Source organism: Melopsittacus undulatus, unplaced genomic scaffold (assembly GCF_012275295.1).
Source record: "Melopsittacus undulatus isolate bMelUnd1 unplaced genomic scaffold, bMelUnd1.mat.Z mat_scaffold_42_arrow_ctg1, whole genome shotgun sequence".
Lineage (NCBI taxonomy): Eukaryota > Metazoa > Chordata > Aves > Psittaciformes > Psittaculidae > Melopsittacus > Melopsittacus undulatus.
Genome location: NW_022994317.1, coordinates 752,915 through 779,015, shown reverse-complemented (window position 1 = coordinate 779,015; position 26,101 = coordinate 752,915). Strand labels below are relative to the sequence as shown.

The 26,101-nt window shown below is 35.5% G+C and overlaps 1 protein-coding gene across 1 annotated transcript in view; it reads right to left on the bottom strand.

Annotated features, from left to right (window-relative positions):
* The window catches only part of LOC117438520 (peptidyl-glycine alpha-amidating monooxygenase-like), a 125,861-nt gene that overhangs the window by 21,735 nt on the left and 78,025 nt on the right, over window positions 1–26,101 (bottom strand). The window contains 9 exon segments of the mRNA XM_034074001.1: window positions 7,075–7,146; window positions 7,831–8,018; window positions 10,316–10,419; window positions 10,707–10,783; window positions 10,895–10,975; window positions 12,588–12,655; window positions 13,147–13,195; window positions 21,289–21,372; window positions 23,071–23,156. Of these exon segments, the coding sequence (XP_033929892.1) occupies window positions 7,075–7,146; window positions 7,831–8,018; window positions 10,316–10,419; window positions 10,707–10,783; window positions 10,895–10,975; window positions 12,588–12,655; window positions 13,147–13,195; window positions 21,289–21,372; window positions 23,071–23,156 (809 nt within the window).

The window sequence follows — 26,101 nt, the reverse complement described above, 5'->3', positions numbered from 1 at the left end:
CATTAGACACAGTTTGATATAATAAACCAAAATAACTTTCAAAATGGTTTCTAGTCTGCTATTATTTTTTCATTCAAGTGCTACCATACTGATTTAACCTGCTGCTTTGATGAAAGCATTGGAAAGATTCCTGAGAACCAAAAATAGGTTAAGTAAAATGGTCTTCTCTTTAAAGCGATTTCAGGGGTTGGGGGAAGGAGGCATTGATATGAAGAAATGAAAAGAGTTAAGCTGCTCTTAAGATTCTTGGTTACCATCACTGTGCCCTAAGTGACGTGCACTTACAGCATAGCCAAGCTGACACGTTTGAAGAACAAGAACTTTATCTGTTCTCAAGGCATTTCTAAGCAGCTTATAAAAAAAAAAGATGGAAGAAAAGGTTAAAAAAACAAAATCATTTTCTGTTTTCTTCCATGGTTGCATGTCCTAAAATGAGCCTTTCCTACTATTGCTATGCACATGCACTTTCTTTGGTTTTAATTCATTCTTTCTTTTTCTCCAACTGCCAAAATGCTTTAATGTGCAAATGTTTTAAGAGGCCAAGCATAGTTATAAAATCACCAGTTTACAACTGGGAAAGATAGCACTAAAGATAACAGAAAGTATGAAATAAGATAAAAGAATCTTCACTGAGGATTACATTTTGTTATAGATGTGTGATCTTCATCAGCAAATCAGAACCTGAGGCTCAAAACAAAGCTGGCTGCAGTTTCCTAACTGCCCTATTCTTTCATTTCCTTCCTGAGCAGTAATAAGTTCCTGACAAGCACCAATCATTTTGTTACAATAAAATACATCAGCTACTGCTAAACAACTAGCAATGAACACGGTGGGTTTACTACATAGGACTTTGCTGTACTTATTTAGATACATTACACCCATTCGTAATTCAAGCACACAGTACACTAGTTCCACATCAAATTTCTATTTGATGCAGCACATTCTTGTAAATACAGTTCTTCTCAGAAACCAACATATATCAAACTGTGCTTTTTAAAGAGTAGTTCTGCTATATTCAATTTATTTCTTTTAAGCACCATCACAATATAGTTTTTTTTTTTTTAAGAAAACATGAAAATTATAAAAAGGGAAACTATTTTGCTAATTAATAATAATAACAGTAAAATATTTTTGGTGTGTTTTCTATGACTTCATAATTTTTCTGAAATCTTCCTGCAATAATACAATGTCCACTTTCTATTTCTTTGGACATGTAAACGATATTATAAGCAGTTTTTTGCAGTTGTTCATTGATAAACAGGAAGCTAAAATACCTTTATAATTTGAAGAGCCAAAGAACCTAAACCAGGTTTCAAACAGTGAAGACTGAAACATTCAATTTAAAATAGCTTCCTTCCAGGCTTGTCAGTAGTGTTCTTCCGCTCAGGTATGCAACTGAAGCACCTCTGCAATTTTTTTTGCTTAGATCTGATGCTCATTTCTTTATTGTGCTGAAGATGTGTTTGTAAGATTATAAATAACCTTATTTTAACCACATCGAAGGCTTATCTTTTATTTACAACTTAGAGCAGGAACGTTTAGTGTTGAAACAAGAAGCAAGTAATTTGCAATTCTGAAGTTTCCTAATTATACTTCTTCAACTGTAAATATTGCTCTTAATACCTTTCAGTAGTGTTTTCCCCCTGAAGGTTTAATTCAGTCAATTTTCTGTTACTTTTGTACTGTATTCAAGGGACTTTATAAAATCTTCCAGAACCAAACATGCAACCTGATCGTGAAAACATCTGAAGATTTTCTCATGTCTGGCCTTAATCTAAAAATGTCTCTAACACCTCATTCTAGGCACTCCACATCCTTTCTCTATCAACCTGAGAAATTTTAACCACTTACCAAACTGAACTTCTCTCTTTACAAACTAGCAAAGGAAAATTATGAGAAATTTATTTTAGAAATCTGTGAAAAACCACATTAAGTCCTATTGTTTGACATTGCTGCCATGGATTTGTTATATAATACTGTCGCAGAAATACATTTCTTAAGCTGAAAAATCAAGGATCTGTCTGCATTCTGATTCTCCTTTTCTCTTCAACACCTATTCTGTAAGAAATAAGAAATAGGAGGCCTTGTAGGCCTTCCTTCATGTTTCCCCCTCTTTTTTCTTTTTTTTTTTTTAAGGACGAAATAAAAGAGAGATGAGGCTGAAAAAGACAAGGTATACCTCCTCCTTTCAGCTAAATTATCAAGAATTTCTACCCCAGCCACAAAAAGCCTTGTTCAGTACCCTTTTATTGTAATAAGTCTTTCACAGAAATGTACTACAGCAAAATATGCAACACAGACATTTCAGTTTCTCAACTCACAGACTCAGCTACAGCCTAGCAAAATATTTCCAGTAGTGTAACAGATACGTTGTGCGAAATATTTGTTTGTATGGGTATTTGTGCTAACTCATGCACAAATACAGCATACAACAACTGCAAATAATTAAAAGGTTAGGCATCCAAGAAGTAATAAATAGCAGAATAATGTGTAAACCTAATTCAGCCTCCATTTTGTATGAATTATGATGTTAATTTTCCTTACAAAGAAACCTCCTCCCACAATCAATCACTATATATTAATATTTAACCCCATTCAAATATTTAACCCCCCAGCACTCCTGAAAAAATGTCTTAACTAACAGAAAGACATCTCTTAACATTTCTATTCCATCATCTCTGTTTATGAAACACTTACTTACACTAAATTAGCTTCATTGTTACAGCCTGTAAAATGAAATTAGGGTCCATAATCACCGCTACTTTGCTAAAGATTACAGTCAGAATGGTCATTTAGCATCTACTCATTCTAGGTGTTTACCTAGAAATGTCTCAAAATGTGGTTTTAGTTGGTACTTAGCATTATATTTCACATCTTAAATTAAAGCCACATCCAGTCTATTACAGCAGGAGCTGCATATATGCACGAATTATTTCCAGTTATTTGTTTTGTCTATCCTCAAAGCCTAAGAAAACAGATCAGGAAATAACACTTCTCAAAGGTACGCAGCTACCAAGAACCATTCAGCCACTCTGCTAAGAGTCTAGAGTAAAACACTTTAAACAGAGAGCATGAAATTGCCTTAGACCATGAAGTCATATTCTTTTCTCTTTTCTACTTCACTCCCTAAACAGATCTGAATCTCTAGAACAAGTTAGAAGCCCAGGGAGGTGTGTTTCTATTCAACATAATCTCACCACTAGGACAGCAATTCTATATTGCAGACTTAAAGCCCAACTTTATAAAAGCTAACTTCTGAATGCTGGACTTAAGATGTAGTATTATCTTAAATGCAGGAGGTTGAAAGGGATTTCAGTTAAAACAGTTTTGATATGAGTCTAGCTGGGACATTCAAAAAGAGAGATCTTAGGTTCACTTGTATTGAACTTCACTATTCAGTTACCTGAAACTATTTCTGCTCGTGGTAATTGTGAAATAATGGGGGATGAGAGGGAAAAAAACCCTCATACTGGCTGGTTAACTGGCTAATACTGAAAGCAAAAGAATCACAATTTAGACTCACTTCAGATTCTACCATCAGAGGCAAAAATGTATGTTACTTTTTCGCTACCAGCTTTCCTAAACCAGATACAAGCAAAAATTTACTTTTGTAAGTGCCACAGTAAATATTAATACCAGAAGACAAAAATCCTGTCTCTTTCCTCTCCCATGTATGTGTAAATACATGTGTACACACATGCCTTTCTAAAACAAAAAATCAAATCTAATCTTTGATTTATAGTTTATATGCTGCAAGTGAATTTTCAGTTCAAGCCAGCCTTAGTTTTTTTTTTTAACAAATATTGCCCCTCTGGTTAACCATCACCGGTATAGTCCTTGTTTGTTATTAAGAAACTACCCCTGCCTATAGCATTTATACAGCTTCCAGGTACACCAGCAGCTGATTTTCTCAATAGTAAAGACTGCTTCACTGTTTGCATAGCAAAATAGATCTTAAATGTATTATGTTATGCCACAGACTATAGCCAGGAAAGTGTTGAACAAACAGAAAAAAACACATTTAGGCCTTTTTTCCAGAAGTAAAGAAGAGACATCTAGCAGACATGGTGAGCGCTATGAACAGATGCTAGTTTTTCACTACTGTATCTATTGAATACAATTTTATCAAGCTTCTATCTATGAACAACAAAATAAAACATAAATCATATTTGTTTTGCTAGGGACTTTGTGTTTCAGCAGGAACTGGAAACTCTCCAATATGCACAAATGTCTAAATCAATTGCATTTCCTATAATAATTAACTTCGCATGAACAGTTTATCTTCACCAAACAGTGACTCTGTTTCAGAAACAGAGGAATAATGAGGTCAGTTTCATTTAGGTAAGCTCAGTTTAATTTTAACACTACAGAGATTTAGCTCTGTCTTCATGCTAAGTGGTAGTTCACTTTGTGATGGTTACTACTTATTTTGATATATTTACATTGTTTATTAATGTGCCTCTGATAAGTGAAGGCGATGAAACTGAAAATTTAACATAAAAGCAATGATAACACCTGCAGGTGCCAGTATAATGAAATTGCATGTGTGTAGCAGGAAGTACCCTATGCCCAGGCAACCACGTGATAGACACATTATTAGCAGGCAGCTTCTTTCACATGGTGGGCTTTTCTGTTTTCCTTTTTTGAGGCAAATAGATTTAATACTACTCACATCAGAATCTGTCTCTGACCATGCCTCTACCTCCTAGATTTGTAAGGATGTCCAGCTAATAGGATAAATTAACAAGCATCTCAGTTTTAGTGAAATGACAGTTTTTACTTAGTTACCTGAAACAAACAAGGGTAAATTTAAGTTGCTACAACACAGTGAGTCATCAAAGAACAAACATGCAAGACAAAAGACAGAATTATAGAAAAACTGTTGAAGCATTATCTCCAGAGCAAATCAAAGTCTGAATTTACTGATCAACAGCTCGGCAGCAATAGAACTAATCAAAAACCTGAGTTTTGGTGGATCTGTGTTTCGTAGATAAACTTATTGTCCAGAGTATGTCATGCCAGGACATACGGGGAAAAATTTATGTTTTAAGCTTTACCTCAGTGAAAGTATGTATTTGCTTCTGTGCAACTCCCTCCAAACTAGAATTTTCCTGTCCTTGAGACCTTGTTCAAATTTGATTGATATTGGCTGTCTCACTAAAATTACTTGAGGAGATGGACAAACTGGCAACACAATTACAGAAAGCACTTTCTTTTCAAAACCAGACTCCAATTTGTGTGGAATTTTCACAGGCACATTCTACCACAGCACTTTCAGCTTTTGGTATTCCCAGTGTATCTTACCAGGTATTCGTGCACTTGTAGGACCAAACCCCACCTGAAACAGCCACTCACCTTTCCCTTTTGGAGACAAAAATAAAACCAAACCTGATCTAATTTTTCAATTTGCTTCTTTTGCTTGCACACATATAATTCAACTGAAGTTAGAGCTTTATCAATGTAAAAACGAAGCTAGGCTCCTGTAAATGATGGGAGAGTTTATCTTAAACTAACACTTAAAATATGGAATAAAACTCTCTCAAAGAAACTACTGTGTTTTAATATCTCACATTATGAACTCAAGTAATTTCAAATGGACAAAACAATGCAGGGTGTTTCCATGAAAACAGATTAGATGATGTTGTATACTAAACAACGGTCTCAAAAAAACAAGACTGCGTTGTAGAAAATGTGGCTTTGGGATATGTTTCAAAGACAAATTAAAAAGTTTTTAAAAACAGGACCTTGTTTCAACATTTTGTTTCAAATATTAACAAATTCAGTAAGACTCACAGAGAACAAGCTCATCAACCAAATCCTAATGCACTTATTAATAACAAAGGCGGAGCAGCTTTTCAGTATAAATCTTGGTCTCCATTTACAAGCAGCTAGCTTACTCTGTTCCAGAGTATGCTTAAAAAAATATAACTGTATTTCTTTCTTTAAAAATTCACCTTGAATTGACTAAGGTTAAGTTTCAGATATGGAAGTGTAAATACTGTCTTCAGTAGTTTAAAGTACTTTCAGTCAAGACACTGTTACAGAATCATAGAATAGTTAGGGTTGGAACGGACCTTAAGATCATCCAGTTCCAACCACCTGCCATAGGCACGAATGCCTCACACTAGACCCAGAAGCTAGTTTTTATGTAACTGTAACTTAATTATTGGAGTTAACTTTGCAATATGGCATGTAGAAAATTTAACCCTTACAGAAGATGTTACTAAAAACTCTAAACACTGTCCTAACCTTTTGCCTCATCAAAGGCAAAAAGAAATCTGCATTTAATTTATTTTGAATATATTAAATGTCTGAGCCATGTCTGAACCTCAAGATCGTCTTCTCATTTATATCAAGAAAAATCTTGATATTAAACAAATATTTATCAAATGGCATATGACACACAAAAACTTTAAAATACAGTCTTATTTTAACGTATCTCCCAAACCTATACAACATTCAGCATATTTCTAAAAGCTTTATAACAGTCATGGCTTTTTGTCCTGCAACTAAGTACTACAGACATTTTTGCACAAGTTATGTGCATATACACATATACACAAATGTAGTTAAAAATAGCTCAGTATTAAACAATAGCTGCACTCAATCCAGCACATATACAACCAATATTGAACTGTAAAAACATAGTATTCCCTAATACATATATAGTAATACAAACTAAGAAATAGGGGAGAACTAATAGCAGACAGTCACATATACAATCTAGAGCAGTTACATACTATAGGACTACTTCTTCATGTCCATCCTTTAGGATTGCACTTAAGGGATAAATCACAACCTTCTTTAGCAAATTAAACCAAGAACAGGAAAACCTGATGAGCTTAAAATGCTCTGAAGAATTTTATCTACACAGCTAGAGATCAATGGTAGACTATTTTTTTTAATTATTTCTTATATAGCATTCAATCCTATTAGCTGTACAGAACATTGCAAGTTACACCAATTAAAGATAAACAATAAAACCTTCATAACTTATTAACAATCTGGGTATAATTTCTCAGTATTTTACATTAGTGTGTCCCGTACTTGATATAGAAATAAACAAGTACATACTCTGCTCCAAAATCCCTTCCTCTTCTTTTTTCGCTTGCTGCAGCAAAGAACTTTTATCACTATCCTTGGTTTCTGAAAAATGGAATTAGGATATGATGTTAATCTCTGTATGTGAATGGAATTTTGTATCTTCTGACTGGGAAAAAAAAAAAGCCCTTCTGAAATAAACATTTGATATTTTACCTATTTACAGTAGTTATACCAAACAATGCAGCAGTGAAACAATTGGAATGAAAAATTAAGATTCATATTTTGCTGCACAGACACATCAGTCAGATTGCTTCTGGGTAATACTACTGCTAGAAATTAAATGCCTGCTGGTGTTCCATATAAACATTTGATTCCCTCCATAACAAAGTAGGGGTAAGGAAAACTATGGAAATGTTACAATTTAATTTTGTAGGAAACAGAAGATAAAGCAAATACTAACAAAGTGTTAATATAAAGTACTGATATTTAGCATAGAAAAGAGGTCAATCGTTTGGGTACACAATTTATGTAACTATAAAAATACACTGGAAATTGGAAGATGACAATAGAAAGAAACAGACAAAAGACTATGACAAATACTTCCAACAAAAACAAGAGAAGAATCCTGTGATGGTCTATAATCAGGGACTTGAATTTTATTCAGAATTGTATCTCATTTGTCTGATGAAAATTTAGCATATCAAAGCAACATAGACAAATACGTCAGTGAGCAAAAAAAGACTGGAATAAAATGCATTTTTTCAATGTTTTATAAGTTATTTTCACCTTCATGGTGTCCATGTGTCATCTTTAGCATATCAGACATGATTTGAATAGGGACATTTGCCTCCTGTGGTATATTTCTGAACAATTCAGGGTTTGCATTCTGTGTGCAGGTCATATATGAGACTGCATGCTTGGCTTCCATATAGTACATAATGTAAAAATTACACATTTCGTCATTGGCTGTTCCCCTACACAACACAGAAAAGATGTGGCAGTTAGGAAAAAAGGAGGAGCTGGATAGAGCTGTTATTCAATTAATCTAACTTGCTTAACAGAGTATTAAATAAAAAGTGGCAATGTCATATTTAGTAGACGTCCCACACTAAAACATTTAATAGCTTCATTGCTGCAAATATCAAGGATTTCTTTCAGCTTACAGTAGACAATACCAGGTGGCACAAACTCCCCAAGTATCTCAGAAATTCCTAACAATTTGAGTTTGATTCTACAGAAAATTGCATCAACTATTTGATCTGCTCTTCTTTCCATTTCCCCAGTATTATCCTCATAGTACCCAGTGTGTCGTCTACTATATACACATTCTGGTGAAATATGACAGAACTGCACCATCCATCATGCCTGCATTCATACAATCCCCTTTCAATCTGGGGCAAATGTAATTTAAAATCGTTGCAAATAACATCTATGTTTCATTTCAGCAGACATCTTTTATGACAGTTTCCCCCCCCCATGTTCAAATGCATCCATTTATTGGCCAATCATACTGGTTCTAATGCAGCAGAACTTAATTTCATTACATATTAGGACACCCTAAATATCTCTTAAAGAGAAGACAGCACTGCAATCTTGAGAATAACTTGATCACAAGCTTTGTAAGGAAGATATGAGTGCAACAAGAATGATTAAACACTGGAAAAATTCCGTTCTTTGATAAATATTGTCCATGCACTTGGAACAGGAGAGGCTCTTTTCTACTGCTACATAATTCTGTCTTCAACAGACAAAAAAGCTGGTATGAGAAATTTTTTTTTTCTGAAAAATATTCCTTTGTGACACAGACAACACAGGGCCTCTTTGCAACTGTGATCTGTTCCTGCTTTTTTCCTCTGCCTTATGGTTGATATATTTTATTTACAGCTACAATTCTGACAATGGAATAAGCTAGAGCTGTAGAGAAAGGTTTGCAAAATAAAGGCTTTTACATTCACATTTTTTAATTAGCTTTCACAATTAACCACTGAGTCTGCATTCATAAAAAGTTACGGGGGTGGCCTAATAGCTGTTTGCAAAAGACGTCAGTGCTGACTTTTCCAGCAGCATCCCGCAGCATTCATTTATTCACCATAGCAACATTAATGACACCAGCCAGAGGGGAGATATGGGGAACATGGGAAAATAGACTATTTCAAAGGGGAACTGGTATTTTTCCATGCATTGAAAATTTAGCATCCCTTGGAGACCAGAAAAATCAGACTCTGACTGGGCAAGCTCTAGTTAGAAAGCATTAACTTCACTGTTGGCCTCCCAATATCTGTTACTATAATTGCTTCCTCTTTAAAACTCTAGTAGAAAAGGGGATGTGGAACCCACATGAACTCTGGTTCACCTGACACATTACTGTGTCTAAAAAATACAAAGATCATCCTTCTAAGTATCACAGTAAAAAAGAAAAAAAAATCCAAACTCCATCAAGAACAGTTTTAGTAAATTCACAGAAAACTCAGAATGCTTCTATTAGGTATCTGAACTCCTGAGAAACCCTGTTTCATGAATAAATTTAATCTCTCTACTGAGATGCAATATTGGGGTGCTCAGTGCCTTAAATGTCTAAACCCTTGGGGTTCTGCAGCACATACTTCCAGAACAGAGAGACTTCTGCAGAGTATCTTCATTAGTCTATATATGCAGCAAATTCTAGTGCAAAGAACTGGAGCGACTTAAGACAATATTTTTTTTAATATTGCATCTATTTTTATAGTTATATTTATCAACTTCATTTTACAGAACTCTGTCTTCTTCAACTGACAAACACAGTTCAGGTTTTCCTATTGATCATTATTAGTCATTTATGGCTTTGTTTTGATAAAAGCATGTATATGTTTACATTGAAATAATGGTAACTCGTATATTATTTCACATTTTAAAGTCAGATTTCAAAATGTATCAGAATTTTATAAATTTCCATTAATTTTCTTCTGAAATAAGAGAAATTGTGATGCTTTATTATTTTGCCTGAAACAGTCCGTAACTTCAGCTTACTAAAAATACATTTTTTTAGACTTGATGACTCCTGTTAAGTGTATATCAGCCCAACATCTGAGTAAGGTGCTTGGTAGCATAGCTTCTGAACACTTCAGCGAAGTGAGGGCAATGAATGTTGTGTAGAGTTAAATATCTAGCACACTAGATAGCAAAACAGAACATTCTGGTAGAATTTAACAATTAGAATTATCCTGAAAGGAGACATGAAACAAGAATATTTCTAAATGTAACCAACAACATGGAGCAAATAGAGAAAATTTACCCGATGTGCGTCTCTGTAGTTCTGCCTTCACCACTGAAAACACATCTAGCTGCTAGGGTATCATCATAGCTAACATCCACAGGATGTTCTACTGGATAGAATGCCTGAAAGAGAGGATGATTCACCCTAATCAGTAAAAGCATCTCATATTATTTACATCAACACCCACACACAAGAATAACTGCTACACATCTGAAAAGTAACTTCAGGATGGTTTGTGCATCGTAATGTAACCATGATAATGCTGGGCAATATTCACTTTCTACTGGCACAACATGTACCAGTGGAAACAGCATGAGGTGTATCTATGGGTACATGACTGTCAATTCATCTTCCTGGTTTTAAATAAAGATAATCAAAATTTATATTTAGAATTAAAAAAACAACCAACCTGTGGTAGTTGTGGACTCTGTCTACCAATCAATGTCCATTGACCATTTCTCACTCTGTATCCACTCACTACTTTACCTATAACATACCAATACACATGTGAACAAGAGACATCTAAAAAAATATGCTGTAGTGTTAGCATTTTTCTGTTAAGTATTTGATATAGCCATGTTGCAATAAAACTCTTACCTAATCTGTGTGTATGAACTCTGTAGGCAAAAAGGTGCATTGGAAACCTTTTGTAATGGCAGGCAATGTCTGCATCAACTGCTGTTAAAATATGACAGCAATAAAGAAAGAAAAAAACATTAATTATCAGAGAAAAGGTACACTAATGTACTTCATTCAATATGGTTTACAAAAGGTATACCTACACTGGACAACATGTAATTTCAAACTATATTGGATAACAACTTATGCATCTGCCATATCTATATGATGACATCAGGTCACTTGAAAATGACCTTCTATGATGATGTACATAAAAAATGCGACTGAAACTTAGCAGTGTTTTTTCCAGCAAATGCTGCTGCTATCTAGCAAAGTAATAGACTTGCTTACAGACTATGTAACACTTAAAAGAGGATCACTTAAAATAAATACAGCTATGGTAAACAATCTACTCAGGAGAAAATGAAAATAAACTGGTACCATTCTAAAATGATACAATTTATAATGAAGTCTTGATTGTAAGATCTTATGGATCTAGGCCCAGTTTTAAAGATTCAGGGTTAGATACAGACTTTGGCAGAGAAGTGCTACACTTAGCACTACACTTGTGTTAGGAGCATACAGAGAAATTCTTCTGCTGATGCCTCTCTGAGACTGGCTGGCTGAGATAAATGCAGCCAGAGAGACTGGCTGCATTCTTCCTTTTATAAAAAACATTCTGATCTTCTGAAGTACTGCAAGTTTTATTGAGCAGGCACAGAATCTTATTTCCCTTTCCCACCCCCCTTCAAGTGAAAACGTATCTGCAATGATCAAATATCTTTAAGGGAGTATAAGGAGGGTGGTTTCTTTTGATGTTTTCATACTGAAGAGCAAATTCTGTTAAGCTTCAATTCAAATTGAAAAAGATTTCAAGTGGCTGAATTCACTTAACAGTTGAACTCAGCTGGGCATTTGACCACCTCATCCTATTTAGGCAGCTAACTGCAAATGGTAAAAATAGTGTTCTCACATATTTTACTTAGAATGCCAGTTTAGCATAGGCAAATATGGACTCAGTGATCAAACTCCTTAAAACAGAACATTCCATGCTAGCTTGAAGAAATGCTATTGGGACTATACAAGCTGAACTTCAGGTAAAATCCACTGAGTAGAATTTGTTTGGGAACATTGTTGTACAATGTTTTTTTCGGCATTTTGACATTTTAACCACGTAGGAACATATGAATAAATTCTTTAAAGAACAGTTCCTTGCTGGTAGAAATTAATTTATTAAAACTGAACTCTTGGTAAACCACAAATAGCATGATTGGCAAATATTTATGAAGAACAGTCCAAAAAATTGTATGGGTTTTTCGTTTTTTATTTTTTATTTTTGTGGGATGGTGAGAATAAGAAAAGAAATAGTGCTTTTTTTTTTTTTGTAAAATATTAAGACAAAAATAAAATACTCAGAAGATTTCTAGAAATGTCAGTATTGCACAGATCACTATTGTTCTCTACATTGTCTTCTACAACACTGATCACTTTTGCTGATGTAGTTACCAGGAAATATGATACAATTTTAGAATTATAACTATTTTTTGTCATCATTTGTTTAATCTTTCCATCTACAATTCAGTGAGTCTCTGCTACATTTTCTTACGCAATGAGCAGTAAAAATAAACCAGATGCTAAAATTACATAATCACTTTGTAGCATTACAACTCACCTTTCTCGCCTGGTGGTATTACAGTGTTCACAGACATCATAAGATACATTCCAGCAATCAAAGGCTGCCTGCAATTCAAAACTCAAGCTGTGCTAATCAAGTCCATTTCAAAAATGACTGCAAGTGACACGATACACATTTACCACCAATTTCTAAACAAATTATGTCTGAAACTGGTCTACTGAGAAAGCAGCTGAAACACAGCACTTCCCTCTCCATACTCTTTTTCATACAAGCTGCAAATTTTAAAGCATCTTCTACAAAACATGTGAAAAACAACACGATCACCTACACACTTCCTGTCCCTGTCCCAGATTTTTAAATATGAAGTTCTTAAACTGGATTAACTCGGTACTGATAGCACTGTTTCATCAAGTTGCTTAGCAGAAACAAAAATTTTTGCCAACAAATGACACATAGCTTCAAAAATCTTAATATTGTGATGCATGTATTACTTTTATTTTACACTCTTTCACAGGAATCTAAAGGAGGGGTTTCCATGCCTTCTGTTCCAATGAAAAAAAATTGTAAAATTTAAGTATTTTCAGGAGATACTTACTTCTGATGTGTCAGATGCAAAGTTACACCAGAGCAGTCCTTGTGTTTGTCTGTACAAATCACAAAATGGTATAATCATTTACAACTGAAACCATACAAAATTATTACATATTAGTAACATTATTCTGCTGTATAAAGAATACCACAAGACAAAATAAGTTTTAATTTTATTGTTTGCAGTAGAACTTTCATACTATGGAAACATTACCCAAATTCATACAAATCTGAATACAGTGCTGCATTTGTAGCAAAATCCTAATATAGAAAGAAACTAGTGGATGAAAAACTAACTGCTTTTTTGGCATTAGATACTGTAGATCTTTATGAAATACAATCTATGAGACGAAACAGCATCATTTTTACAACAGCAGAAAAAGTTGTTTGCTTCAAACAAATCTGTATTTTGAGAAAAGCTAGAAAAATTAAAGAATTGTGGAAAAATAATGGTTTCAGCCAGTAATAATGAAACAACCAGAAATACCTCCAATAAAGTCACCACATGGTTTTGAGATACCAATACAGAGAGCAATTCTGTTTGACACTGGACATCCCAGAAGGCAAGTAAAAAAAGTTAATTCATTTGTTCATGTACTGTACCAGCATTATCTAATGTGTTTGACATTTTAATTTAAACATACTAAAGTTTTGAAAGTTACTGTATTTTGGTTGGTGATCTGGAAGTTCAAACTTTCATTTTTTTTCAAGAAGTTCCCTTTCTTATGTTTATACCAAAACAGCTCTAGTTAGAAGATAGATGTAACACCAAAGTCGGTAAACAGAAAATGCTGAAAAAATACACTCTAACAATATATGCTTCATTTAAGAAAGAGAACACAGTAGCTATGGATCTGCTGACAAGTGATAATTTGGGAGAGATTTTCTTCCATCAGCATCTATGTTCAGAATTGAAAAAAACATTGCATTTGAACAGAAGAAAGGATAATAACTAGAGTGGGACAAACCAGAGACTTTCTAGGTTAAAAAATACCAGTTTAGCTTTTCAGATATTAGCTACTTTAGTCACACCACACTTCATTATTAAAGGATAATACTACGTTTGGGTTTACCACCATTAACAATAGAATTTAATTCTAATATGTTTACTAAGTAGAAAGCTACTGTTTTTACAAAATGTATAAATCAGTGCATATGTTATGCAATTGAAAAAACTGCTACCCCATTTTCACTAGGTTCTCACAGTAATCATCATGGCATCTGAGAATTCCTAAGTTACTCCAGCTCTGTGTGTCTCAACAAACACTTCTGTATTTAAAAATTCGAATCAATAAATCACAGTTGTACTTTTACAAATAACAACAAGAAGGAAAGTCTTCACTATATATGTGAAAGAAAAATTACAACAGTAGCTTTTTGACTCTACACTAATGGGTGGACTACCCCCTATTGAAGATGCACTGAATGTTTGGAAAGCATGCTTCTCTTTAAACCAAGAGTGATGAATCAGAAGAAAAGTAGCTGAAAATTCAATTGGTGATGCAGAAGCAAAAGAATATCCATTCAATGCAATGATGGTATTTCTGATGGTCTTTGTCAAGCTATATGTTATGTTGCCTGAAACTCAGAGAGTTTGGTACCTATATTCTGCATAAATGACTGAATGCGGGTATGACAGAGTAATAACAAATTCACTTGTAATTACATTAGAAGTATTTTAAGACTATGCATGTAGGTACAAAAAATGCAAAACTAGTCAGTCAGCCACTATGCTGCTGTACCATCCACATTTTCTGTTTTATAAAATAGCCAAATAAACAATATATTGTAGAAGATATTTTCATTACAATAACATACAATCCTATGTGCAATTTTTATACAAACATGCTTGTTTGTGCAGAAAAACACTAGCCACTAAAAAATTAAAATAAAATTTAAGCTAAAAAATTCCCCAATTTAAAGTACAGTCATTAAAACAGATATAAAAAAATAGTCTTAAAATGTGTTTGGTTGATTGTTGTTTATTTTTAAGTTACTCATTAAAAATGAAAAATAAAAACACCAAAAATCGCCACATTCATCATATGGTAAGTAAGGAGAGAGGTATCAGAGACGTAAAGAAAAAGAAAAGGTTGAAGGAGAGAAGGGACAGGACCAAATAAAAGACTACGTTATAGTAGATAAGGGGAAAATTACAAAGGCAAGATATAGTCAGCACTGGCTAAAGACAGGAAGAAAAACTGAGCTTATGCCATGCCAGAATAAGCATTAATTTTCAATCACAGATAACAAATGTTGCTTCCAAATGGCCAAGTCATGAATCAAAAAGCACCCTAAGGACTAAGCTATGAGGACAAAAGTAGGAAAATGGTAGAAAACATTCAAAAGAAAGCAATTCTTTGTCCATGGTTTTAGAAAAATGCTCAAGACACGTATATACTGCTCATCCTCCTCTACTCTTCACTGTAGGAAGCTTCAATTACAACCTCAATACAGGTCTTTGTGAAGTCTCTTTTGCTCCACGCTCCTTGTTTCAAACCAATTTTTTTACTAAATTTTTGGCTATTCATATAACACAGGTGATACAGAATTCAGCTTTATCAGTTTAATGCTGTTAGAGTTTGCACTACATAAATTTTAATGGAAGCTGGGAAATGCTTACTTTCTCAGAACATTTTACTTTATTACTTAATGTAATTTAAAATTTAAAAATTTAAAATGCAATCAATAGTTTTGTTTCTCTCAGTTTTGCATCTGCGGTTGAGAGTATCATCACGCTATCTTTTTAAAACACTGCTGAAAAACTATCCCAAAACAACAAACTCAAACCTAACATATGCCAAATATTAGTCGTGTTTGAAAAATCTACCCCTTATTGTGTCACAGAGTCTTTCTTTTAAAACAGCACAGTGGAAGAAGGAAATTACTCCAATATATTTCAGTTTGCCAGTATTAAAGTGTTTTCACACTATTTAAATTTTCAGACTATTGAAAAAAAAATCATTCAGTATTTAAATCTAAATTGAGTAATTCAAAATGAACTGAAGACAGTGGAAAATTAATTATTGCAACTATACAAGGCAATCATATTAATCGTATTATTATATAAGCCTTGGGTGACATGGTTTAGTGTGAGGTGTTCTTGCTCGTGGCAGTGGGTTGGAACTAGATGATGTTAAGGTCCTTTCCAACCCTAACTATTCTATGACTCTATGAAATTATCAAGAGAAACAAATCAGCTTCTGATCTGCAGTGCTCTGGCCAGAGTAAAATAATAGATAGATACATTGGTGTAGTCTTCTAAGAAATTCTTGCACCATGGTTATTATTTTGTCTATGGTTATATATAGCCATGACTGAGCTAAACATTTTTTTAACAGTTACAGAGGTATGATTGAAATGCTGTTTCTTTGTTTCTTCCTTACACTTGACCTCCTTGAAAGACTGAAAGCTGCTGAACTGTCCATCCAAGAATGGTGACTGCAGTGAGGCCATGCTTATTCCCTGTGCTGACTCTTTCCAAACTTCACTGTGTGACTGAAGCAAAAATATCCATAATGCACAAACCAAGCCGAAGGTGACCCACCTGACTGAGGAGGGAAATACAACAGACATTGTGTATTTGGACTTTAGTAAGAGTTCTGACACTTTCCCATAGAATCTTCCTGGAGAAACTGGCTGCTCGTGGCCTGGATAAGTGTATTCTTCAATGAGTAAAGAAATGGCTGGATGGCCAAGTGCAAAGAGTGGTGGTAAATGGTGTCACATCTAGTTGGCAACTGGTCACTAGTGGTGTCTCTCAGGGCTCAGTATTGGGGCCTGGAGGTGCTGACTGATGTTGCTGAGCATAAGCCAGCTTGTGCCCAGGCAGCCAAGAGGACCAATGGCATCCAACCTAGTTTAGTATGTGATTCTATAAAAATCTTAAAGATTCAAGTCTGTCAGTCCAGCTGACTGGAATTACTTTGATTTGTTTGTTTCAGCTATTTAGCAAATATGCACTGCTCTGGGACAAGTAAGTTACTACTGGCAAAGACTGGGAAAAGCGTTTTTATATACCTCAAGAACAGGTTCTGTGAAAGTCAATTGTCAAGGCAGTTTCCAACCCAGATGAAACTAGAAGGCAAGCTTATGACTGTGTTTTGTGTGCTGTGCATATATAACACAATCACACTAAATATTCCCTGCTTTTATTTACCTATGTAAACAAAAATCAATACTGCATGTTAAATGCTTAAATTAGTTAAAAAGAATTACCTATGCTGCTCCTGCTAAATCCTGTTTTCTAGGAGAAATATATGAAATACTAGAAATACAGTGTGTCAAATGGAACACTCATAACTGAGGAGAAGCCGAATTATCCTAAAAAGAAATGAGCTTTCTGTAGGCTGATTTCGATAAAACTTCCAGTCCAAGTCCAACAGGCTTCCTGTCAGTCTGTCTATCTCTTTAGTTACATGTATGATAATCTGCCATGGAAGCTGAGGCTTCTAGGGCTTCCTAGATACTTAAAAATTCTGTGTGGTTTTTTACTTAGAAAAATAAAGACTTCTCAAAAGCTTTTTTTTTCTGTTTTTTTTTGCACTCTGAGTACATGTTTTATAAATTACAGGGCACACTGTTCAAACCCTTCATTAATTTTTTCATTGCTCTATTTCTAATACTTAATAGAAATAGTACAATATTTATATGTGGCTACTAGAATACTTGAAAGCTTTCACTGTAGCAGAATGGTCCTTTTTCTTTTCTTATGAAGTTCCAAACCCCTTGTTATTTCAAAGTCAGACCTTCGATTTGTACCAGAATCTCCACATATGGTAGAATTGGCTTTGCTTCATTAAAATTAGAAGCAGTCTCAAAGATGGAGCACAACCTCTGAGCAAGGCAATTCCAAAGCTAACGCCCACTGGGAATTAATTTTACACAAGTTACATTTAAAAAGACAAAGACATGTAGCACAAAATTTAACTTGAAGTCTTGGTAAAAAAAGAGACAAATTCATTATGCTGCTTTCAGTATTTGATACATAAAGAAGACCAGCTGAGTCAGTTTTTTTTCATGAGAGTCAAGGTGCTTGCTCCTGCTAATCTGCTCACTCATCCAGAATCTCAGCAAAATTGTTTTCAAAAGTCTAGTAACATGAAAATGAAACTCTACCTTTATTTAGTCTGTGAAAAACAAAATACAAGCACAGACTCCCTGGTGCCATTTTCACAGATTTCCAAATAGAAAAGAGGCAAACCAATTGTTGATCCTGATGTGGTATAATTTTTCTAGCAAACAAATACCTTGGTACAGGTCACAGATGACTGATTTCCTGAAAGGAAACCATAAAGTACTGTAGACATGAATATTCAGGAGTGTGCAGAATTAATTTTACCCAAGGCACCAATGTTAAGCCTTCTGGTTATCAAAGAGAAGCACACGGAATCCAGTGCTCAAAATAAGGTAGAATATTTTTTATTTTAAAAATAATATATCAGATTACTGAGTAAAAGGCGCCGAAATAAAACAGAAGGCATCCTGCCATACTCTTTAAACTTTGAAAGAGTACATGAAACTAGTATCTCCTATATTACAGTCCACACTTCTTAAACTTTCATATTTTTCAGGTTTATATCTATAACACTGATTATTCTAAGCCCTGCACAAATATTCTAGGCAAAAAATAAAAAAAGTGCTGCTGTAAAACTAAGTTTTCACTACCAAGTTAATTTATTAATAAAACTTTCCAAATACATCCTCAACTAATATGTAACAGAGGGTGCTGATCTTATCTGTTTCTGTTTTGTTGTTTGTTTTTACTGAAGAGTGAAAATGAACAGTGTCCCCAAGCAATAATGAAGAGCAGGCTCTTAACTATCATGCTCTCTTTAGAGGTTTTTAGCTTCAATTATTTGTGATTTGAGCAGGCAAACAATCTCACTGTCTGTAATGATCCATCTGAATTGTCCCATGAAAATAAACTCTGTCAACTTCAGTTGCACACATTTGTATTTGTGCTCCGCACTGTTTAAAGTGCTGGCACCCTCAGTTTATTTCTTCCTCATCCTCCTTCTCTTCCTCCTTCTCATTACCATTAATGCCTTCATGCTACATTTTATCTTTAAATCATGGTAAGAAACCATACCTTCAGCTTCAGACAGTGCTGCTGAAAAACCTGAGTATTGCTGAAACCTTGCCAGTGTTTTTATGGCAGAAAGGCTGCAGGGCACCCAGAAGCTAGCAGCAACAGGCAAATTTCTTTGTCCAAACCAATTACAACACGTTGATCATTTACCGTGGTACCACAGAAGGGTTAGGAGGCTGTTAGCGTAGCTCAAAACTATTGGTGTAATACATATTCCTCCTTTATATTTTTGCTATTACCCAGCTTACTATTACTCCCTTCTTTCAAGTCCAACATATTATCACTTAGCTCATGAGGATCTTCATTCTTGTTTAAATCATACACAGTAATGCACCATAACTGAGTTTGAAGAGAATGATGACCCATGGGTTTTTTTTTGTTCTTGAAGGTCAGACAGGCCCTAACCCAGAACTACCACACAGGATGTGATTCACAGAGTGAAAATAAGAATTCATGCATTTCAAAGATGTCAAAACAACACATTTCAGGTTTAAAGATGAAAGCACAACATGAAAGCTAAATAAATAAGTAAGTAAATAAATGCAATTAAACTTGTCCCCCAAAGTCGCAGATAATATCTCAATGTGTATTAATGAAATCCAAATTTCAGTAAACCAGTATTATAACGTACGGGCCGCGTGAGCAGGCAATGAGGTGGACTGAAAATTGGCTGAATGGTTAGGCCCAGAGGGTGGTGATCAGTGGTGCAATGTCTAGCTGGAAGATGGTAACTAGCAATGTACCCCAGGGGTCAATACTGTGCCCACTCCTGTTGAACATCTTCATTAATGACATGGATGACAGAACAGAGTTTACCCTCAGCAAGTTTGCATAGGGCACCAAACTGAGAGGAAATGCTGATACCCCAGAGGATTGTGCTGTCATCCAGAGGGACCTGGACAGGTTGGAGAAATGGCCCCAGAGGAGCTCTGTGTAGTTCAACAAGGGGAAGTGCAAAGACCTGCATCAGGCACCAGAACATGCCGGGAGCAGCCCAGCTGGAAAGCAGTTTGGCAGAAATGGATCTGGGGGTCCTGGTGGACACCAGGCTGAAGATGAGACAGTGATGCGCCCTTGCTGCAAAATACCCTAAGAGTGTCCTCAGCCAAAACTACTGCCAGCAGGTCAGGGGAGGTGATGCCTCTCTGGTGTGTTGAGGCCACACCTGAAGTGCTGGGTCCAGGCTGTGTTCCCTAGTATGAGAGAGACATGGATGTACTGGAGAGTCCAAGGAAGGGCCATCAAGATGATGAGGGGACTTGAAGCATCTCTCGTAAGAGGAGACAGCTGGAAATGTTCAGCCTGGAGAAGAGAAGGACTGGTGCAAGGAAGAATCTTACCCATGTACAAACAAATCCTGCAGGGAGAGTGTAAGGAAGATGTAGCCAGGCTCTTTCTAGTGGTGCTCAAGTGACAGGACCAGAGGAAATGAGCACAAACTGAAATACAGGAGGCTCCTTCTGAACATCAGGAAACACTTTTTGACTGTGAAAGTGACTGAGGATGGGCACAGGCATTTCTGGAGATATCAAAAAGCCACCTACAACTGACTGTTGGTTGCCCTTCTTGAGCGGGTGGAGGATGGATGAGACAACTTCAAATATTAAAGATACCATCTGATAGTTACAACTTTTTTCCAAACACAAATACTGTGATTGGCCGCTGAATGTCATCTTTCTCACCAGCTATTCAAGTAAGGTGACAGGTTAAGGGTGTTCATATGTATTTGTTTTCAAACTTTCTTAAAGAAAACTGAATTCAAAAAACTGAATTATACAGGGAAAAATAGGTTCTCCCTACACTTCAAATTATTGCTTCTTCCTTACTTTAAGTCATTTGCTTTATATTTTTTGAAGGTAAAAATATCTGTTCACATTTTAAATATTTACAGAGATAGAGGAAGTTTATAAAGAAGTCAATTTAATAGATAACTTTATTACAAGTACGCTTACTGATCTTTATGTTTGTGAGTGACACTCACAAGAAAATTCTTTTTCTACAGGTAATGTAAATATTTTCAATGCTTTAACTGATAGAACAAATTTCCAAAATACATACCTCTAAATGCACTAATATCCCCGTAGTGCACCTGGAGAACAAAAAATCTGCCACCTGTTTCTCCTCCAACTCTGAATCCAACACCTAAGAGAAGGAAAATGCATTGTTTTCAGAAGCAATACAGTGTAAGATGGTTCACCACTGCTGACCATATCTAAAAATACAAATCATTGTAATGGCTTTGAGTGAAGGGGTAAAAAATTTCACTGAGACAACAGTGAAGAAAAACATTATCCTGAAAACTGAGAGAACAACCACCACAACACATGTTCCCAAGTAGACTAAAGCTAAGACCGTAACTTAGGTATTAATGAGCAGATATCAGCAAAGGGTTCTCACAATCTAAGAATGTGAAAAACAGTTTTGAGATATATATAGATAAAAACACACCATACATTTGGTTTGGGGTTTTTTTTTTTTTAATTAAATTATCAAATTCTGCCATCTTTGTAGGATTTGGTAGAACTCATTTCTCATGCAACCTCTGAATGGCACAAATTGATTAACAGACATTAAGAACACACTGAGAATGAAAACATATAAAGAGCTGCAGTAAAGTCTTCTTTTACATTAATTATGTAAATCAGGATTGTATGCAGAAAAAAACTGGAGGAAATGATGAAGCTATGTTACTTGTTGACAGAAGTAAGCACGGGAACAGAAGAAAACAGAATTAAGAATTAACTTGAAATAACGAAATTGTGAAATAGCACCACCAGAATTTCTATTAACTGATTCTACAATGAACGCCCTTCAAAAGAAGTGGAGAAAGAAATTTCTTCTTATTTGGTTACTAGATCCCACTGCCCACAGCAAAGCCTACTTATAAATCGGCCTACAGACTCCCTGCACATAAATGTAGAATCATTACGAACCCTCTCCACAAACCTTGCATTTATGGACAGTTTAGAGACAAGAAAATTATTACTAGTTGGTGTTTAATAGCAAAGCTTTCATAGAGTCCTCCAAGCAAAATTATTTTTTACTTGACATTCTGATCACCAAATCAAATAACACTTGTGCTGGTAAGTGTATAAACTGATTACTAAAAATAAACCTCTTCATGAGGTGCACTGCTCCTGGTTATGAAAAGAGGCAGTAAAAAAGATCAATAAAAAAATATGTATAATTCAGTCTTTTCAGACCAAGGCTGCGTAGATGATGGGTATTTCTAGGACTCTTAGCATTTATTAGAAAGAACAACTTCTATCTTCTAGGCATACCATTACAAGTAGCTTAAAAAACTCTGACAGAATCCAGCAAAGCTATCTATCATACAACAAAATCAGTATGTAAACCTGTTGCTCAAGCACATCAAAGCATGAAGAAATGAAAAGCACATAAAGATGTCAAGCATACTTAAGACACAGAAAAAAATCAGTATTTAGATTGAACTTGTTTGCACTTTCCCAAAACACACAAAAATATTTAATGCCGTTTGTGTGCTACTGAAACATAAATATCCTTCCAATAACATACAGTACAAAATGCAAGATTAATGCTATATAAAAATAAAGCATTATATTATGACCATTATCCCTACCTTAGCCTTTCTTGCCCCCTACTGAAACCCATAATATTATAGCAAACAGGATGAAAAAAAAAAACAAACCCAAGTATTTTAGCTAGTGTATTTATAGTATATGAGGTTGATGTTTATACAGTTTTGACTAGACATAAACATTTTATACAAGGTTCCTGTATATGCCAGGTGCTTATTTCCACATACTCTTCTCTCCCTTGCCCCTGGCACACAAGAACTTCACGCTAAAGGCACAGTACCTTCCGGTAGCCTGGTGGGTGGAGCATTTCTTGCCCAAGCATACAAAATATTAGATTTGTCTTTGCATGTTCCTTCATCACAGTCCCTAAAAACATGAGGGAAGAAAACAAAAGGGTACATGATCTTTTAATTCTTAAATCAGAAAGGACAGGTGAATTACATGCAAAACCACTACTTTTAAGATCTATGGAGATATTTTTGGATGCATGATGATTAAGCCCTTTTAATGCAGGCTGCTTTCTCAGGTATCATTAGATCCTTCTTCTTTTGGTGTGTGCCCCCCCCCCCCCCTTATGATAGTGTTAGGAAAACATGGCCAAAACTATAGAGATTTCTGGTAGTCCCTATCAAACTAGCAGTGAGTGATGGAAACAAATAATGGAATCTTTTGTGAAAATGAACTGCACGAAAATATCTAGCACTATTAGCTCAAGTGGCAAAAAATGACAATGGCTGCTACTTTTATACAGAGGGACTGGACTTGTGCACAAAGCAGAAAGAAACACACAAGACACCAAAGTTTTAAGTCAAAATTGATATTTAAAATTCATTGAAAAATTACTGACAAAAAAAAAGCAGCTATATATGGACCAGCTGGTAGGAGGCACTCATGCTCTTCTTCCCTGTACTTACACCAAGTTCACTGCTTTAAGTTAGTTTTATTCCATTGCACAACTTCTTGCATTCCATAAACAGAAAAATCACACATACACACACAAACAAACAAACAGGTCACAAATATTTACAGTAACTGAGAGCTCCAGAGCTGTTCCTAGCCTCTGCAACACCTTGCAGGCAACCATAAAGGTGGAACGTGAAAAACTCCCACAGACTCTTGAGTTCTAGACACCTTGAACCTGCAAAAACTGATAAACCTGAAGCACAGGACACTACCAGATTTGCAAAAGGCCAGTCAGAAACAGTTGTACAGACAGCATAACGTACTGGGACCACAGCCAAGACTGCCACATGTAGGTGTAGGTTACAGGATGATATAAACAAACAAGGATCCCTGAGAAGCTTTCCAAACACCCACACAGAAGCACTTCTCAATCCTGTATTAGAGAAAGGGCTATTTAGAGTCTATTTGTACCTTCTTCACTGGTAGAGCACTGTACCACTGAGCACAGTGTGAAAGTAATTCTGCAGGTGCAGCACACCTAGTATGACACCTAGAAAGCCTCAACCTCAAACTAGTCAGACTACACCAACTGATCAAGCAGGCTGATATCCATGCAGAGACTTAAATGCAAACCAAAATGGTACAGCCCCTTCTCTGTTTATTACTGCTGGTAAAACCTGGCAAACCTGGGAAAGACCTGGAAAAAACGCTTTTATACATAAAGAGCAGTTTCAGTCACTTTAAATCCTGGGCAAAATAGTCTCTACAGTGTGAGAAGGAGCATAAAAAAAGATCAGGACTATTACTGGATGCAGGCTTAGTAACATTTCTGTTGAGAATGCATGAGTCATTTCTGCCACCATTCGAGAACAAATGATGATGATGCTTTCCAGGTGCTATCCCAGGAATAATCAGTTCTTCTAGCACATATGAAAAACCACCTCTGTGGCACAGTATGCATATCTGGGATTCCAGGGAGCCTTACTGCAACATAGCTGCTGTGTTTCCCTCGAACAGAAAGCATTGCCATAATCATCAGACCACCAAGATAAAACGGAATGTGCCACTTTTTTTCATTAATGTTGCTCATGACACATCTAGACCTTCACAGCTAGCAGCTTGGTCATCTTCCCCTTCAAACACATCCCAGTGGACAAGCAAAACTCATTTAAAGATTAAGTGAAATGTCTCACCAGTAATGATTCGTGCAGCTTCAGGTAAAAAATTGCACAGCTTTCAATTGCTACAATCTAAAAAACCCCAAAGGGATCTAACCAGCTATTGAGTTACTTGGTTTGGAAATGTACTGAAGAGACTGGTTAGGAGGAACAACAGCAGAAACCACAAGCACAGCCACAGTTTTACCAGTACATTCTGGGCCAGCTCGCCTTCATTTATACCATAGTATTTTTTAGGACCACATAAGCTAGGTAAAAATAGTGCATAGGCTGTTTCCTTCTGAAATGCTGACTGATGGAAGGGAAATACTTCAGTGAAGAAAGATAAATACATTATTCTTTCATTATGTTTTAAAAATGGTCAACCTCATATGTAGCCATCAATGCTGGTTTTGAAACATCAAATTTTCAGAAAAAGCAAACCTAGAGGAGACTACAAAGAAGAGTTAAGATAACTAGTTAAGATAACTGATGAACAGAATTAAAAGCAGCAAAGTAGTAAAAAGGTATACATGTACAAACAAAAAACAAGCAATCACTGAAATTCATTGCTTCTTTACATGGAAAAAATAAAGAGATTGTGAGTGGAATGAGTAGCACGGAATACCTCAAAAATTGATTATAGCTGTATAGTACATAGTATTGCACTAACAATTAGTTTTGACTGTGACCAAAATGTGACAGTCAAGGGAGTAGGGGAAAGTGTGGAAATAGAGATGACTGACTGCTTCTCATATATTTGGTTTTTATAAACTCCCCTGGACCTTCCACAGACTCAATTTTGGTAATTTTGGTAAAGGCTCAATTTTGGGTAAGCTCAGGAACTTTTAATGGCACCGGGGTTTTGAGCAATTAAAAAGCAAAATAATTCACTATGTGAGCAAGACCAGTATTTGGTTATCCTTTTAGGATACCTGCATTGCTTAGGACAACAAGTAATTTTCTGTTTGCTTCTTTGTCTATTATACTCAACTTCTTGATTCTAAACAAGAGCTGTAAAAAGAGATAATTGAGAGGACTGAGTGAGAAAAATCATCATTTTTAGTTCTTGAGCTTAAACAGTGCAGAGCATTCTGGAGCAGTGACAATGGTAAGAAACTATACTCGTAATTTTTACACTGTCCTCTAGGCAGTGAAATACAAGTACTTCACTGAACCAGTCTTGACATCTTTTGCAGCCTTTACTGAACTACTGATACCAAACGCTTTCAAAAACATGCTCTCCTGCCA